Source organism: Salmo trutta, chromosome 5 (genome assembly GCF_901001165.1).
Source record: "Salmo trutta chromosome 5, fSalTru1.1, whole genome shotgun sequence".
In the NCBI taxonomy this organism is placed as follows: Eukaryota; Metazoa; Chordata; class Actinopteri; order Salmoniformes; family Salmonidae; genus Salmo; species Salmo trutta.
The window spans coordinates 31,452,974-31,471,178 of NC_042961.1; the positions used below are offsets into that span (position 1 = coordinate 31,452,974).

At 42.7% G+C, this 18,205-nt stretch overlaps 1 protein-coding gene across 2 annotated transcripts in view; it reads left to right on the forward strand.

The window, feature by feature from the left end:
- Nucleotides 1-14,553, forward strand: part of ptk7b (protein tyrosine kinase 7b) — a 201,489-nt gene extending 186,936 nt beyond the window's left edge. For both annotated transcript variants that reach the window (XM_029753378.1, XM_029753380.1), the window contains 8 exons: nt 1,179-1,306; nt 3,231-3,431; nt 5,204-5,362; nt 5,608-5,840; nt 6,966-7,046; nt 7,379-7,530; nt 11,416-11,594; nt 12,761-14,553. In XM_029753378.1, coding sequence (XP_029609238.1) covers nt 1,179-1,306; nt 3,231-3,431; nt 5,204-5,362; nt 5,608-5,840; nt 6,966-7,046; nt 7,379-7,530; nt 11,416-11,594; nt 12,761-12,921 — 1,294 coding nt within the window. In that variant the 3' untranslated portion in view covers nt 12,922-14,553. The remainder of the gene's footprint in view (nt 1-1,178; nt 1,307-3,230; nt 3,432-5,203; nt 5,363-5,607; nt 5,841-6,965; nt 7,047-7,378; nt 7,531-11,415; nt 11,595-12,760) is intronic.
- The last annotated feature ends 3,652 nt before the right edge of the window (nt 14,554-18,205 follow it).

The window sequence follows — 18,205 nt, forward strand, 5'->3', positions numbered from 1 at the left end:
GGGTAAAATCATTTTCTCTGATGAATCCCCTTTCCAATTGTTTGGGGCATTCGGGAAAAAAGCTTGTCTAGAGAAGACAAGGTGAGCACCACCATCAGTCCTGTGTCATGCCAACAGTAAAGCATCCTGAGACCATTCATGTGTGGGGTTGCTTCTCAGACAAGGGAGTGGGCTCACTCACAACTTTGCCTAAGAACACACCCATGAATAAAGAATGGTACCAACACGTCCTCCGAGAGCAACTTCTCCCAACCATCCAGGAACAGTTTGGTGACGAACAGTGCCTTTTTCAGCATGATGGAGCACCTTGCCATAAGGCAAAAGTGATAACTAAGTGACTCGGGGAACAAAACATCGATATTTTGTGTCCATGGCCAGGAAACTCCTCAGACCTTAACCCCATTGAGAAATTGTGGTCAATCCTCAAGAGGCGGGTGGACAAAAAATAAAATAAATTCTGACAAACTCCAAGCATTGATTATGCAAGAATGGGCTGCCATCAGTCAGGATGTGGCCCAGAAGTTAATTGACAGCATGCCAGGGAGGATTGCAGAGGTCTTGAAAAAGAAGGGTCAACACTGCAAATATAGACTCTTTGCATCAACTTCATGTAATTGTCAATAAAAGCCTTTGACACTAATGAAATGCTTGTAATTATACTTCAGTATTCCATAGTAACATCGGACAAAAAAAAGACACTGAAGCAACAAACTTTTTGGAAATTAATATTTGTGTCATTCTCAAAACCTTTGGCCACGACTGTACTACTCCCTTCACAGAACGGCACAAACTGGCCCTAACCGGAATAGAAAGAGGAGTGGGAGGCCCCGGTGTATAACTGAGCAAGAGGACAAGTACATTAGAGTGTCTAGTTTGAGAAACAGATGCCTCACAAGTCCTCAACTGGCAGCTTCATTAAATAGTACCCGCAAAACACCAGTCTCATCTTCAACATTGAAGAGGCGACTCCAGGATGCTGGTGTTTCAGAAGGAGGGAATCAATGGAACAAAGTTAATCTTTATTTCACGCTCTTTCTTTCATTCTTTCTTTCTTCCTTTCTTCCTTTATTTCTTCTCTCTCTTTCTCTCTTTCTCTCGCTCCCTTTAACTCTATCACTCTTTTTCTCTCACTCTCTCTCTTTCTACCCCCCCTCGCTCTCTCTCTCTCTCTTTCTCAGGTTCCAGTTAATGGTCAATGGCTCTCTGGTGATAACAGATGTCACCACGGACGACACAGGCAAATACACCTGCATTGCCGGAAACAGCTGCAGCATCAGTGACCGTGTGGCACAGCTCTACGTAGTGGGTAAGAGTCTCTCTCTCTCATACAGATGCACACACATACACACAAAAGGATGCCACCCCCATCATTTTACTGTGTGTGCGTGCGTGTAGCAATCACGAGGACTGGATGAGGACTGTAATTAACCACTCAGCCATCGGAGCATTCTAATAACCTGTCTCGCCAGAGTCATTGGTGAAGTGACAGGGACAGACCTTAGATTGAATCAACCCTCTCTCACATACACTGTGGCTCCTCCTTGTGCTTGGGCTTGTAGTTTAAAATAGGATGTTCAGGGTTTTGTATTATTCCAACCTCTCCCTGTGAGGGGTTAAAGGAGGCAGACCATTTAGTTTGCAGAAGTAGTTAATTGTAGGACAGAGGAATTCATTCAGCGTTTTGTTCCAGTTTCTAAGGCTCTGGTTAGAAATGGATGATGTGAGTCTGAAATCTTTGGATGTTTTTTTCTTTGCCAGTTTCCTTAACAAAAACATTCAAGAAAAGAAAGCTTGGAACTGTAGCCCTTTACACTCGTACTGTACCCGTATACGGATTGAAATTTGAATTTGGACACTGATAAGCACCTAAATTGTAACGCAGTGGCTGTACAGTAACATGCTATAAATTACGTCAGAGCTCAGGCTCTGCGCTTTACAGAGCTGTATGGGTTTTGACTGACAGCCGTTCTGAACTTGAGCACCGCACGCGACAAGAAGTTGCCCCCATCCCTCCCACTAACTGGGAAACTTTTTAATATTTTTTTTGTCTGAGTGAGAGAAATGCTGTAAATTATTATAGTTTTTTTATTCGCAGCAGAATGCACCTATGACTCATTTCAATGCGCACTAAAATTACAATCTGTTTCTCTGAATTGCCTTGTAAAAGCCTATCACTGTAAGGTGGTATTTTATAACTTAGCTGGTCTTGTTGACAATAGAACAAGCTTTCAAATGATGCCCACCTGACCCAGATTGTTATTTATAATGGACTGTTTTTGGATTGCGTAAACAATAACAGTAATTGTGTGATGTCGGGGATGCAGGGTTGTGTTCCAAACAGAACAACTACAAGTGTGCTTGCTCTAGTTCCTCAACGGCACAGGTAGGAGAGCTCAAAAATGCACCTTATAGTTGAAGACTCTTCTTTGAGTCATAAAAGTGCATTGGAATTACTTAGCAACTGTGCACAGTTTGGAGAGGTGTGTAGCCACTTGGAGACACCAGTTAGTCCTCTCACTTAACATTTTTTATTATGTTGCACCTACCCCATATTTTCCAGGAATATTCTTATCATGTTACTGAATGTATCCACATTATTTTCAGATTTCGTTATCAACAAATGCAGCGAAAAGTACAGTAAATGTAAAATGCTCATAAAATCAACAGTGGAATGTTTGGATTCAGTCTTGTGTCAGGTGAAATGTTGTGTCCTTAAATTTGGTCTAATACATTTTACACTTGTTCCCTTTCAATTGCTACAATGCTTATGCATTTCATATTTCTTCTGAAAGAAACATTTTAATTTAACCCTGTTCATGTAGGCCAATTCCCACAAGTGTAAAGGGTTAATGATCCACATGATGTGTATTCAATATTACTTGGATGGACACACAACACTATTTTCTCAAGCAGTGGGTATCAGATTGAAGAACATACCAAGCTGAGATATGTCTACCCATGTTCAATACCATCTGTTGTGTATATGTCTCAATCCCAAATATTAACTACCACAACTCACTCTATCGTTACAGCAAACCAGGCTGTTATTGTTAAAGTGAATGTATTCTCAATAATCTACATGGATAAATAAAAGTAACATCTGATGAACTATCACTTCAACTTTAATTAACACAGCTCATTCTGATAAACAAAGAGAATGTGCTCTCATCAACCTACCTGGATAAATAAAATAAATAACCATAATGTCCTTTCTCCTCTGTCTTTGGCAGAGAAACCGGTGCAGACATTGATGGACCATGAAGAGAAGGCACCCTATAAAATGATTCAGACTATAGGTTTGTCTGTGGGGGCGGCCGTGGCCTACATCATCGTGGTGCTGGGCCTCATGTTCTACTGCAAGAAGAGACGCAACGCCAAGAGACTGCAGAAGGGTCAGGAAGGAGAGGAGCCCGAGATGGAGTGTCTTAACAGTGAGTTGGGGGGATAGGGGTGTGGGGGGGGGTGGTTTGGTGGGTGAGTGGGTTTCACAAGTGGCTCGTTTGCATCAATACCTTAACTAAAACCACTACAAAGGTTTTTGCTTGCAAACTTAAGTTTTGAATCGCGACGTTCTGGCATGTCTGCCTCTTGATTTGTTGGGAGACTCCCCAATTCCCCCCCCCCCCCCTTCACTTGTCAACGTAGGCAGTGACGTAGGTCCTCTATGCCAAAAGAGTCCCTCGTTGAAACCAGACCCTATTCACTGTTGCCTAGGGTCTGGTTTTCCAGACTAAGCGTCAATCCCAGGTGGGTTTCTGAGTAAATTCACTATTTGCTATAATTTTGTGTAGGCTACATGTCTGGCAAGTAGTTGTGTCTTTGTGAGTCACAGAAGAAACATTTATTTATGAGTCTGATGTGTGTCTGAATGCTCCTACCTACATCATGCTCTGCCCGTACATGTTGAACATTTTGTGCTCACTCATACCCAATTGACTTGCTACCACCTTGTGGCTGCCAAGAGCATTGCAAGGAAAGTGCAAAAGTCACCATAGTCAAATACCTGGGTTTTGAGTTGTTTTATATAATTTAGTAAGAGTCTTTAAGATTAAGTAAGCAAAACTGGGGTGCTCTCCTTACGAACTAAATACTTATCTTTGTGAAGTTAATCCACATATAATGGCTCCATTTGTTCCTTCTCATCTGCACAACCAGACACTAATCTAAGGCCGGCAGCATACCACTCTGCATCCCACTGCTGGCTGGCTTCTGAAGTTAAGCAGCGTTGGTCCTGGTCAGTCCCTGGATGGGAGACCAGATGCTGCTAGAAGTGGTTTTGCAGGGCCAGTAGGAGGCACCCTTTCCTCTGATCTAAAAAAAAAATATCTGAATTCCCTACCGCAGTGATTGGGGACATTGCCCTGTGTAAGTCCCGTGTGGCTCAGTTGGTAGAGCATGGGGTTTGCAACGCCAGGGTTTTGGGTTCGATTCCCACGGGGGACCAGTACGGAGAAGAAAATGTATGAAATGTATGCATTCACTACTGTAAGTCGCTCTGGATAAGAGCGTCTGCTAAATGACTAAAATGTAAAATGTAGGGTGCTGTCTTTTGGATGGGATGTTAAAAGGGTGTCCTGACTCTCTGTGGTCACTAAAGATCCCATGGCACTTATTGTCAGAATAGGGGTGTTAACCCCAGTGTCCTGGCTAAATTCCCAATGTGAGTGTCATGGCCACCTAATTATCCCCAGTTTACAATTGGCTCATTCATCTCCTCTCCCCTGTAACTATTCCCCAGGTTGTTGCTGTAAATGAGAATGTGTTCTCAGTCAACTTACCTGGTAAAATAAAAATCTCAGGTTTGGCACTGAAGTGCTCTAAGTAGGGGTTACAGACTCAGGGAACTTTTCTCTCTGATTTCAAAATATTACCATTATTATAAAATGGTTATTAAATATTTCTAATCATCAAACTGGAGTATGTTTGAATTGTGTTGTGCAATATCTGTCCACTTTACTGTCTGCACATTTTCTTGTGGATTTCCCATCGCATTTTGGTATTTTGGTATTTTATGACACAACGTTCGGTGTGTTTCAGGGGATCATTTTGACCAAGGCGAGGTGCAGAATCGCTTATCTTGACCACATAATGTGTAGTTATTTGGGATGCAAAGTGATTTGTACATCAATGATTCTGTGCAGTCCGACTGCAATGTAGTCAATCTCAAACATGCACATTGTGTAATGTGGTTGATATTCACCAGGAGGGGCTGTACAGCAGAATGGCCACACCACCGCTGAGATCCAGGAAGAGGTGGCTTTGACCAGCGTGGGCACCACAGCGGCAGCAGAGAAGCGCCATAGCAGTGCCAACGAAAAGCTTCAGTTCCCCCGGGCAGACCTACACACCATCACTACACTGGGTAAGATGGTCACGTGGGTATGAGGAGTGAGTCTAATTGACAACGAGCCGAACAGCTGTGTAACTGGAGTGAACACATTTTCATTCACTTACTTAATTTCACCTCTATTTACCAGGTTTGTATTTACTCCTAACCCTGGAAGAAAATGTTGGCATATCTGAGTGACCCTCTAATCTCTGACCTGTGCGTGTGCGTGCCTACCTGTCTGTCCGTCTGTCTTCCTGCCTGCGTCTGTCTGTGTGTAGGGAAGGGTGAGTTTGGTGAGGTGCTGCTGGCCAAGGCGAAGGGCATCGAGGAGGGTGAGGAGGAGACAGTGGTGTTGGTGAAGAGCCTGCAGAGCAGAGATGAGCAGCTACAGCTGGATTTCCGCCGTGAGGCCGACATGTTCTCCAAGCTGAGCCACGGCAATGTGGTGCGACTGCTGGGACTGTGTAGGGAGGCTGAGCCCCACTATATGATCCTGGAGTATTATGACCTGGTAAACACACAAATACATTTGCGCAAAAAGACGCACACAAAAAGACGCAGTTGAAGTCGGAAGTTTACATACACTTAGGTTGGAGTCATTAAAGCCAAAGAACACCATCCCAACCGTGAAGCACAGGGTGACAGCATCATGTTGTGGGGGTGCTTTGCTGCAGGAGGGACTGGTGCACTTCACAAAATAGATGGCGTCATGAGGGAGGAAAATTATGTGGATATATTGAAGCAACATCTCAACACATCAGTCAGGAAGTTAAAGCTTGGTCGCAAATGGGGCTTCCAAATGGACAATGACCCCAAGCATACTTCCAACGTGTCAAAATGGCTTAAGGACAACAAAGTTAAGGTATTGGAGTGGCCATCACAAAGCCCTGACCTCAATCCCATTGTGGGCAGAACTGAAAAAGCGTGTGTGAGCAAGGAGGCCTACAAACCTGACTCAGTTACACCAGCTCTGTCAGGAGGAATGGGCCAAAAGTCACCCAACTTATTGTGGGAAGCTTGTGGAAGGCTACACGAAACGTTTGACCCAAGTTCAACAATTTAAAGGCAATGCTACCAAATACTAATTGAGTGTATGTAAACTTCTGACCCACTGGGAATGTGATGAAAGAAATAAAAGCTGAAATAAATCATTCTCTCTACTATTATTCTGACATTTCACATTCTTAAAATAAAGTGGTGATCCTAACTGACCAAAGACAGGGAATTTTTACTAGGATTAAATGTCAGGAATTGTGAAAAACTGAGTTTAAATGTAATTGGCTAAGGTGGATGTAAACTTCCGACTTCAACTGTAGATGCAAATATGAGCGAGCGCACACACATACACACGTGAGCAAGCACAGGCGCATACACACACACACACACACAATACATGATAGATGCTGAACAATTGCATACCCACATAGCACAGTGTAACACTTTTATCCATGCTTTGTATTCATGTAGACTATAACAATTGTCTATGCAACGTTGATGAAGTTGTGCAGTTTTACTTGGTACATGTCTCCAAGTGTGTTCTTTTTATTGTTATGCTTCCTACATTTACAAAGTGAACATGTTTTTGACCTTTTTTTTAATCTCTTTCCTTTCTCTATTTCTATTTCCTTGGAAATAGGGAGATCTGAAACAGTTCTTGAGAATCTCCAATAGCAAAGATGAGAAAATCAAGTCTCAACCTCTCACCACCAAGACCAAAGTAAGTAGCGTTCACTACACTTTGGATGTAATTTGCTCATTTCATTTGAAAAACAAGCACATGACACATGCCATTATGCCCCCTTTAATGGAAACATTCTGTTCCAGCTTTAGGGCACACAGGTGTCTGCATTTTGATGCAAACTAGTCCTTTTTTCTTTTGACAACTTAAAAAAACCCTACTATGTAAAACCTTTTTGATTCAGGCCATCCCGTGTTAAGCAGTTTTGTATTATATGCTAATGCCATTTCTCTCCCTCTGTCTCTCTGTCACTGTCTCTTTCTGTCTCTCTCTCTCTGTCTCTCTCTCTCTCTCTCTATTCATCTACCCAGGTATCCATCTGTGCCCAGGTGGCTCATGGGATGGAGCACATGTCCAATCACCGCTTCGTTCATAAAGACCTGGCCGCCCGTAACTGCCTGATCAGCGGCCAACGCAGCGTCAAAATCTCAGCTCCCAGCCTCAGCAAGGATGTTTACAACAAGTAAGAGATGGGGCCTGCAATTGCATTTTTTATTTAACCTTTATTTAACCAGGTAGGCTAGTTGAGAACAAGTTCTTTTACATCTGCGACCTGGCCAAGATAAAGCAAAGCAGTGTGACACAAACAACAACACATAGTTACACATGGAATAAACAAACATACAGTCAATAATACAATAGAAAAAGTCTATATACAGCATGTGCAAATGAGGTAGGATAAGGGAGGTAAGGCAATAAATAGGCCATGGTGGCGAAGTAATTACAATATAGCAAGTAAACACTGGAATGGTAGAGGTGCAGAAGATGAATGTACAAGTAGAGATACTGGGGTGCAAAGGAGCAAGATAAATAAATAAATACAGTATGGGGATGAGGTAGTTGGATGGGCAATTTATAGATGAGCTATGTACAGGTGCACTGATCTGTGAGCTGCTCTGTCAGCTGGTGCTTAAAGCTAGTGAGGGAGATATGAGTCTCCAGCTTCAGTGATTTTTGCAGTTCGTTCCAGTCATTGGCAGCAGAGAACTGGAAGGAAAGGCGGCCAAAGGAAGAATTGGCTTTGGGGGTGACCAGTGAGATATACCTGCTGGAGCGCCTGCTACGGGTGGGTGCTGCTATGGTGACCAGTGAGCTGAGATAAGGCGGGGCTTTACCTAGCAGAGACGTGTAGATGACCTGGAGCCAGTGGGTTTGGCGATGAGTATGAAGCGAGGGCCAGCCAACGAGAGCGTACAGGTCGCAGTGGTGGGTAGTACAAGGGGCTTTGGTGACAAAATGGATGGCACTGTGATAGACTGCATCCAATTTGTTGAGTAGAGTGTTGGAGGCTATTTTGTAAATGACATCGCCGAAGTCGAGGATCGGTAGGATGGTCAGTTTTACGAGTGTACTGTAATTTCCAGACTATTAAGCGCACCTGAATATAAGCCGCACCCACTGAATTTAAAAAAAAATATTATTTTGAACATAAATAAGCCGTACATGTCTATAAGCCGCAGGTGCCTACCGGTACATTGAAACAAATTTACACAGGCTTTAACGAAACACGGCTTGTAACAAAAATAAATAGGCTTTAACGAAACACGGCTTGTAACAAAAATAAATAGGCTTTAATGAAACACGGCATGTAACAAAAAAAAAAATGTTGCAGTACCGTAAGCTTTAGTTGTCTTTTTGCACTGAGTCAATTCCTCACGCTGCTGTTTCCAACGTCTTATCGACTCATTAAGACCAAGCTCCCGTGCAGCAGCTCTATTTCCTTTTCCAACAGCCAGATCAATCACCTTCAACTTGAAAGCTGCATCATATGCATTTCTCCGTGTCTTTGCCATGATGAGGGTGACAAAATGACTACCGTAATCAGAATGATGGGAAGTTTGAGAGCGCTCGATTTAATCTAAACCGTAAACAAAAAAGTTGTTTGACCTTAATCCGTTCGGCAATTTCATTGGTCTAATGAAGGCTTCATGCCGCCAAAAAACTGAGCACGTCACAGAATGTGTTTTTTTGGAGAAAAAAAATTGAAAGCGGGAAAAATCCATATATTAGCCGCGTCATTGTTAAACTGCGAGGTTCAAAGCTGGGAAAAAAGTTGCTGCTTATAGTCCAGAATTTACGGTATGTTTGGCAGCATGAGTGAAGGAGGCTTTGTTGCGAAATAGGAAGTCAATTCTAGATTTAATTTTGGATTGTAGATGCTTAATGTGAGTCTGGAAGGAGAGTTTACAGTCTAACCAGACACCTAGGTATTTGTAATTGTCCACATATTCTAAGTCAGAACGTCCAGAGTAGTGATGCTGGACGGGCGGGCAGGTGGGGGCAGCGATCGGTTGAAGAGCATGCATTTAGTTTTACTTGCATTTAAGAGCAGTTGGAGGCCATGGAAGGAGAGTTGTATGACATTGAAGCTCGTCTGGAGGTTAGTTAGCACAGTGTCCAAAGAAGGGCCAGAGGTATACAGAATGGTGTCGTCTACGTAGAGGTGGATCAGAGACTCACCAGCAGCAAGAGAGACATCATTGAATTATACAGAGAAGAGTCGGCCCGAGAATTGAATCCTGTGGCACCCCCATAGAGACTGCCAGACGTCCGGACAACAGGCCCTCCGATTTGACACACTAAACTCTATCAGAGAAGTAGTTGGTGAACCAGGTAAGGCAATAATTTGAGAAACCAAGGCTGTTGAGTCTGCCGATAAGAATGTGGTGATTGACAGAGTCGAAAGCCTTGGCCAGGTCGATGAATACGGCTGCACAGTAATGTCTCTTATCGATGGCGGTTATGATATCGTTTAGGACCTTGAGCGTGGCTGAGGTGCACCCATGACCAGCTCTGAAACCAGATTGCATAGCGGAGAAGGTACGGTGGGATTCGAAATGGTCGGTGATCTGTTTGTTAACTTGGCTTTCGAAGACCTTAGAAAGGCAGGGTAGGATAGATATAGGTCTGTAGCAGTTTGGGTATAGATTGTCTCCCCCTTTGAAGAGGGGGATGACCGCGGCAGCTTTCCAATCTATGGGAATCTCAGACGATACAAAAGAGATGTTGAACAGGCTAGTAATAGGGGTTGTAACAATTTTGGCAGATAATTTTAGAAAGAGAGGGTCCAGATTGTCTAGCCCAGCTGATTTGTAGGGGTTCAGATTTTGCAGCTCTTTCAGAACATCAGCTATCTGGATTTGGGTGAAGGGAGAAATGGGGGAGGCTTGGGCGAGTTGCTGTGGAGGGCTGTTGATCGAGGTAGGGGTAGCCAGGTGGAAAGCATGGCCAGCTGTAGAAAAATGCTTATTAAAATTCTCAATGAAAGTGAATTTATCGGTGGTGACTGACAGTGTTTCCTAGCCTCAGTGCAGTGGGCAGCTGGGAGGAGGTGTTCTTATTCTCCATGGACTTTACAGTGTCCCATAACTTTTTGGAGTTTGTGCTACAGGGTGCACATTTCTGCTTGAAAAAGCTAGCCTTTGCTTTCCTAACTGCCTGTGTATATTTGTTCCTAACTTCCCTGAAAAGTTGCATATTGCAGGGGCTATTCGATGCTAATGCAGAACACCACAGGATGTTTTTGTGCTGGTCAAGGGCAGACAGGTCTGGAGTGAACCAAGGGCTATATCTGTTCCTGGTTCTACATTTTTTGATTGGAGCATTCTTATTTAAGATGGTGAGGAAGGCACTTTTAAAGAATAACCAGGCATCCTCTACTGACGGGATGAGGTCAATATTCTTCCAGGATACCCGGGCCAGGTCGATTAGAAAGGCCTGCTCGCTGAAGTGTTTTAGAGAGCGTTTGACCGCAGACCCATTACGGATGCAGGCAATGAGGCAGTGATCGCTGAGATCTTGGTTGAAAACAGCAGAGGTGTACTTGGAGGGCAAGTTGGTTTGGATGATATCTATGAGGGTGCCCATGTTTACTGATTTGGGGTTGTACCTGGTGGGTTCATTGATAATTTGTGTGAGATTGAGGGCATCAAGCTTAGATTGTAGGATGGCCGGGGTGTTAAGCATGTTCCAGTTTAGGTCACCTAGCAGCCGGAGCTCTGAAGATAGATGGGGGGCAATCAATTCACATATGGTGTCCAGGGCACAGCTGGGGGCAGTGGGTGGTCTATAGCAAGCGGCAACGGTGAGAGACTTGTTTCTGGAAAGGTGGATTTTTAAAAGTAGAAGCTCGAATTGTTTGTGTACAGACCTGGATAGTAAGACGTGTGTAGTTACGGTCTATCATGTGAGAAGAAAGTATAGCAAAAGTGTACTAGGATGATCTATGCAGCCATTGTTAAGTGTAAAGTCAAGACAAAATAGTAACATAGTTTAATTATGTGCATGATAACATCTTGACACTCTCTCTCTGTTTGCCTGTCTTTCTGTCTTGACTGTTTGTCTGCAGTGAGTACTACCACTACAGGCAGGCGTGGATCCCCCTGCGCTGGCTCCCGGCCGAGTCTGTGTTTGAGGATGACTTCTCCACCAAGTCAGATGTCTGGGCCTTTGGGGTGCTCATGTGGGAGGTGTTCAACCACGGGGAACTGCCATACACCAAACTCAGTGATGACGAGGTGCTGGAGGGTCAGTATAAATCAATAGAAATGTACTTAGTGCCCACTAATATGTGTGCTCCATTGGCTGAGCAATCACTGTTCAGATATCAATCTTGCAAAGGGTACTGGGCCTGTCCGAATACCCATACTTGCGTATTAAATAGTAGGCTGATTGGGTATGAGAAAATAGAATGTTTTATAGTATGTGAAAATTTGTAAAATGTAGTATGCTTTAAATGCAAAGATGTCATACTCATTTGGGCTTTTCATCCAATATGAATTCGCTGCACACAATTGAGGAAGAGAATCGACTTTCCAGACTCACATGTTGTTACGTTCATCGTAAAAATTGGACCAAGGTGCAGCGTGGTAGGCGTACATTTTAAATGTATTAAATCAACACCGAAACAAAACAAATACAAACGAAAACGTAACGTTCAGTAGGGCATACAGCACAGTACCAAAAACAAGATCCCACAAACTGAGGGGAAAAAGGCTGCCTAAGTATGATCCCCAATCAGAGACAACGATAGACAGCTGCCTCTGATTGGGAACCATACCCGGCCAACAAAGAAATAAAAAAATTAGAATGCCCACCCAAATCACACCCTGACCTAACCAAATAGAGAAATGAAAAGGCTCTCTAAGGTCAGGGCGTGACACATGTGTTTGACAACAGCCTATAATCAGATAAGGTGATGCGCTGTACCAAAATGCACGAATGGAGGGAAACAACACAATTGTGCATTAGATGATACATTCTCAGTATGGACAAGCCTAGTATGTTAATATTTTTTTATTACATACGTTTTTACTAAACAGTCAATTCTAAATAGTATGCAGTTTTAGTAAGTAGTAGGCAAGACAGATTTCAGACATGGCCACTCTTCTATTCTTGGGGTAACTTGAAGCTATTCTGAAGTGGCTATTCTCAGTCTCAGAACTGTGATGAATCATTTTCATGGTTCTGTTAGGGGAACAAGTTGTATTTGGTTGACATTGTATTGAAATGCACTGTACTATAGGTAACCTTGACAAAGAAAGTGGCACATACAGTATCATCATGTTATTATCAAGCTGGGGGCAGGCTGTCTGTCCAATCATTTTTATGAATCCCATACCAGAAACAGCTTTACACCATTCTTATTATGATCTAACCTCCCCTTTTTCTCTGCTCCACTCTTCTCTCCCCAGGTCTGCAGGCCGGCAAGATGAAGTTACCCGTGCTTGACGGCTGCCCCTCCAAAGTCTACAAGCTCATGTGCCGCTGCTGGGCCCCAAGTCTCAAAGAGCGTCCCTCCTTCAGCGAGGTCGTCAACACCCTGGGGGATCTGTCCTCCGACAGCAATGTCTGAGAGGAGGACAACTGAATCCACCCCACCCTAAGGAGTGACATCTCCCCCCGGCCCCCCCCCCCCAAAAAAAAATAAACACAGAAATTCTGAATTCTGAGTCACACACATTTCAGGGACCAGGAGTTATTATTTAAAAGGGCGTGTGGATAAGAACAAGAGAACACTTTTGTTATACCAATGGATTGGATACATACCGTTGAGTGTGTGTAGATGGTTTCATGTGAGGAGGACACGAGTGCCAGGAGTTTACATTTGCCTTAATTGCAGCATGGAAGGCATGCCCGCTGACGCTGTCCCTTTTGGCCTGTTTGGTTCCAGTGGGCCCATGCCTGGCATGGGTCTCTCAGGGCTGGTTTGTCCCAGAGACGCTCTCCCTCTCTTTTTTTGACCACGCAGCACAGGAACCATAAAAACTAAAGTGCCTCTCCTTGCCTACCTGAACCTCAATCTACCAACTCTAAAGTCCCCCCAACCAATCCAGGAGATCCTAAGCTACTTTTATCCATCAGGGGGAACTTTCTGTATGTGCTGGACTGGACTCACCACCTGAAAGCTGTATCTAGTGTGTTTCAGACTTGGAATTTACAGCCTCTAATATGTGCCACTGATGCTGTTGTCTGAGCTGTTGTTCTGATATCTATTGAAGAGGCAAGATCTGAGTATAAGCACCAATGGACAAGATTTTTACTGAGTTTAAACTTGAAAGTCTGTTACTCATTGTGTCTGGGGAACTCAGTGGATTGACTTGTCTGTGTTAATTATATACTTTACAGGAACCAAATGTACTATCAAATTTATAGCCAAGGAATATTTTGAGTGAGTGAGTTAAAAAAAAAATCTCTTATGAGTGTGTTACAAGTGTCATTTTAACTCTGAAGTGCTCGATGTCGACCATCATTGATGGGATTACCATATAATAGACCACATATTAGCTGTATAACCATGTTATCACTTTATCAGTCTGTCATTTTTAAATGGCTGGCAATGCTGTATTTTCAGAGGTCCAATCACAATTCCCTTTTCTTTCTAGCTGGTCCAATGATTTTGTGCAATGTTGTAATGTGGACCATCCCACAAGGCAATGTGTACATAATGTAGAAACCATGCACTAACTTCACTTAAAAATATCCCTTTTTATTACTATCATATTGTAGAAGGATGTACCTACGGGAACCTGTTTATTTATTATGAAGGTCCCATCTTTTTTACCCATTATTTTTCTTCATAAAAAGGTACTTAGAATATCACTTAATGCAGTTGCATATGTATTCAGTCTCTTATGATACATCTCAGTAACAAGGTCAGTTTGGTAATACATTTGTCATTACCATGAGCAAAGATTGATGAGAGAGAGAATCACCAATGCTCTTCAAGGGACTCTTAAGTGCCTGGTAAATGAAGGATTATTAGCTGTTTTTCCACTTTCCTTTTTCTCAATATCTAATCAAAATGCAATGGTCTTTTTTGTTTGCTAAGACCTTGTTTTTATATATTGTTTTTAGTGCAAAACTGTTTTTATGAATGCTAGGCACTCACACCCAGGCCTCTTTTTTTCATCCACTTCAGCTAATAATCACAGTAACCTCAATGTATACAAGCTGCTCTCAATAAAGGATCACGTTTTTTTTTTAACTGAGGAGTCTTGGCTGTCTTAATTGCTGTGTAACATAGAACTCACTCTGATTGGCCCCATACACACTCAAGTTGTACAACTGATGTACAACGCATTTTGCATGTACGTGATACAACAGAGAGTTCTTCTACACAAAAATGATTACACAAGCATTGTGGAGAAACCACACAATGGTTGTGTAAACATTTTTGTGCAGACAAACTCTCCACTGTGTTGCAAAATAACAGTTGTGCCACAACCATTGTGTCAAATGCGTTGTAGTTGACCAACCTGAATGTGTACAGGGCCATGTAGACTGGAGAGATTGGAGATACTGAAGAGCTATCACTGTAACATGCTGACCAAACCGCTTGCGTGCCATCGCGCGCATGTTGATTTTGTACCCCCACACCAGACACGATCAGGCCACGCAGGTTGAAATATCAAAACAAACTCTGAACCAATTATATTTATTTGGGGACAGCTTGAAAAGCATTAAACATTTATGGCAATTTAGCTAGTTAGCTTGCTGTTGCTAGCTAATTTATCCTGGGATATAAACGTTGGGTTGTTATTTTACCTGAAATACACAAGATCCTCTAATCTGACAATTAATCCACAAATAAAACGGTAAACCGAATTAGCTTCAGATGAAACGGTAAACAGAATTTGTTTCAGTAAACTGAATTTGTTTCTCGTCATCTCTCCTCCTTCCTTCCAGCTTCTTTTTCTTCTTTGGACATTATATGGCAGTTGGCAACCAACTTTACGGTGCATTACTACAACCGACTGGAGTGTGGACCTCAGTTCATCTTTCAATCACACACATGGGTATATGCTCCCAAAAACCAATGAGGAGATGACACGTGGGTATATGCTCCGAAAAACAAATGAAGAGATTTGAGAGGCAGGACTTGTTGAGCGTCACAAATGTTTATTTTAATTTTTTTATTTCACCTTTGTTTAACCAGGTAGGCTAGTTGAGAACAAGTTCTCCTTTACAACTGCGACCTGGCCAAGAATAAACAAACATAGTCAATAATACAATAGAAGTCAATAATACAATAGAAAAAGTATATATACAGTGTGTGCAAATCAGGTAGGATAAGGGAGGTAAGGCAATAAATAGGCCATAGTGGCGAAATAATTACAATATAGCAATTAAACACTGGAGTGATAAATGTGCAGAAGATGAGTGTGCAAGTAGAGATACTGGGGTGCAAAGGAGCAAAATAAATAAATTAAATAACAGTATGGGGATAAGTTAGTTGGATGGGCTATTTACAGATGGGCTATGTACAGGTGCAGTGATCTGTGAGCTGCTCTGACAGCTGGTGTTTAAAGTTAGTGAGGGAGATATGAGTCTCCAGCTTCAGTGATTTTTGCAGTTCGTTCCAGTCATTGGCAGCAGAGAACGGGAAGGAAAGGCAGCCGAAGGACTAATTGGCTTTGGGTGTGACCAGTAAAATATACCTGCTGGAGTGTATGCTACGGGTAGGTGCTGCTATGGTGACCAGTGAGCTGAGATAAGGAGGGGCTTTACCTAGCAAAGACTTATAGATGACCTGGAGCCAGTGGGTTTGGCGATGAGTATGAAGCGAGGGCCAGCCAACGAGAGCGTACAGGTCGCAGTGGTGGGTAGTATATGGGGCTTTGGTGACAAAACGGATGGCACTGTGATAGACTGCATCCAATTTTCTGAGTAGGATGTTGGAGGCTATTTTGTAAATGACATCGCCGAAGTCATGGATCGGTAGGATGGTCAGTTTTACAAGGGTATGTTTGGCAGCATGAGTGAAGGATGCTTTTTTGCGAAATAGGAAGCCGATTCTAGATTTAATTTTGGATTGGAGAAGCTTAATGTGAGTCTGGAAGGAGAGTTTACAGTCTAACCAGACACCTAGGTATTTGTAGTTGTCCACATATTCTAAGTCAGAACCGTACAGAGTAGTGATGCTGGACGGGCGGGCAGGTGCGGGCAGCGATCGGTTGAAGAGCATGCATTTAGGTTTACTTGTATTTAAGAGCAGTTGGAGGCCATGGAAGGAGAGTTGTATGGCATCGAAGCTCGTCTGGAGGTTAGTTAACCCCTGGTCGGGCTCGAGACAGACATCCAGCGAAAAATCCTATCGCCATTAGCATAACAAAATGTATTTTTTTTTTTTTCAAATATAGGACTATGTTATATCGTTTTATAGATACACCTCTCCTGAATCGAACCACGTTTTCCGATTTCAAAAAGGCTTTACAGCAAAAGCAAAATATTAGATTATGTTAGAGGAGTATATCGTAAAAGTAGCCACATAGCCATTTTCCAACCAACCACATGCATCACAAATAACCAAAAAACAGCTAAATGCAGCACTAACCTTTGACAATCTTCATCAGATGACACTCCTAGGACATCATGTTACACAATACATGCATTCTTTTGTTCGATAAAGTTCATATTTATATATAAAAACAGCATTTTACATCGGCGCGTGACGTTGACTAACTATTTTCCCTCAAATGCATCCGGTGAAACAGCGCTACAATTTACTAAATTACTATTCGAAAACATTTTTAAAATGTAATATTGTCATTCTACGATTTATAGATGAATATCTCTTGAAAGCACCTGTAATGCCAGATTTAAAAATAACTTTACTGGGTAATCACACTTTGCGATAAAAGCTACCGTTACAGGTCAGCGCCATCTTGGAACAATCGCATATCAAATCTACTCTTGTATACTATTGTCAATAATCCCTTACCTTTGATTATCTTCATCAGAAAGCACTTCCAGGCATCCCAGGTCCACAACAAATGTATTTTTGTTCGAAAAAGTTAATCCTTTACGTCCCAATAGCTTGTTCTTGTTAGCTCGTTCTGAAGGCTGCTCCAAAACTTCCGTCGGCCACGGGACTCCTCTTTCAATAAAATGCATTTTTTTTAAATTTAGGTTCGTTCAAACATGTCAAACGTTGTATAACATAAATCTTTAGGGCCTTTTTCAACCAGAGCTCCAATAAGATTCAAGGGGGACGATTGCATTGTCTTTCTAAACGTTTCGAAAGGGGAGGGTAGCCAGGGGCGCCGGCGTCATAATGGTGATGGCCCTCCTCATGTGACCACTTTCCACAGTGTCTCATTCAGTCAGTTTTCACAGTAGGAGACTCAAACCACTTTGTAAAGACTGGGGACATCTAGTGGAAGCAATAGGAAGTGCTCAATGAACCATTTCTCACGGTGTGATTTATAGGCAAAGTGATGAAGTTGAGTCCGCAATTCAGAATTCCACATCCTGTTACGATCGGTCTCGGGGTTTTGACTGCCATATGAGTTCTGTTATACTCACAGACACCATTCAAACAGTTTTAGAAACTTTAGGGTGTTTTCTATCCACAAGTATTAATTATATGCATATCCTAGCTTCTGAGTTTGAGTAGGAGGCCGTTTAAAATGGGCACAATTTTTTTTCAAAAATCGCTGTAGCGCCCCCTATCCTAGGCGACCGTCAAGAGGTTAACACAGTGTCCAAAGAAGGGCCAGAAGTATACAGAATGGTGTCGTCTGCGTAGAAGTGGTTCAGAGAATCACCAGAATCAAGAGCGACATCATTGATGTATACAGAGAAAAGAGTCGGCCCGAGGATTGAACCCTGTGGCACCCCCATAGAGACTGCCAGAG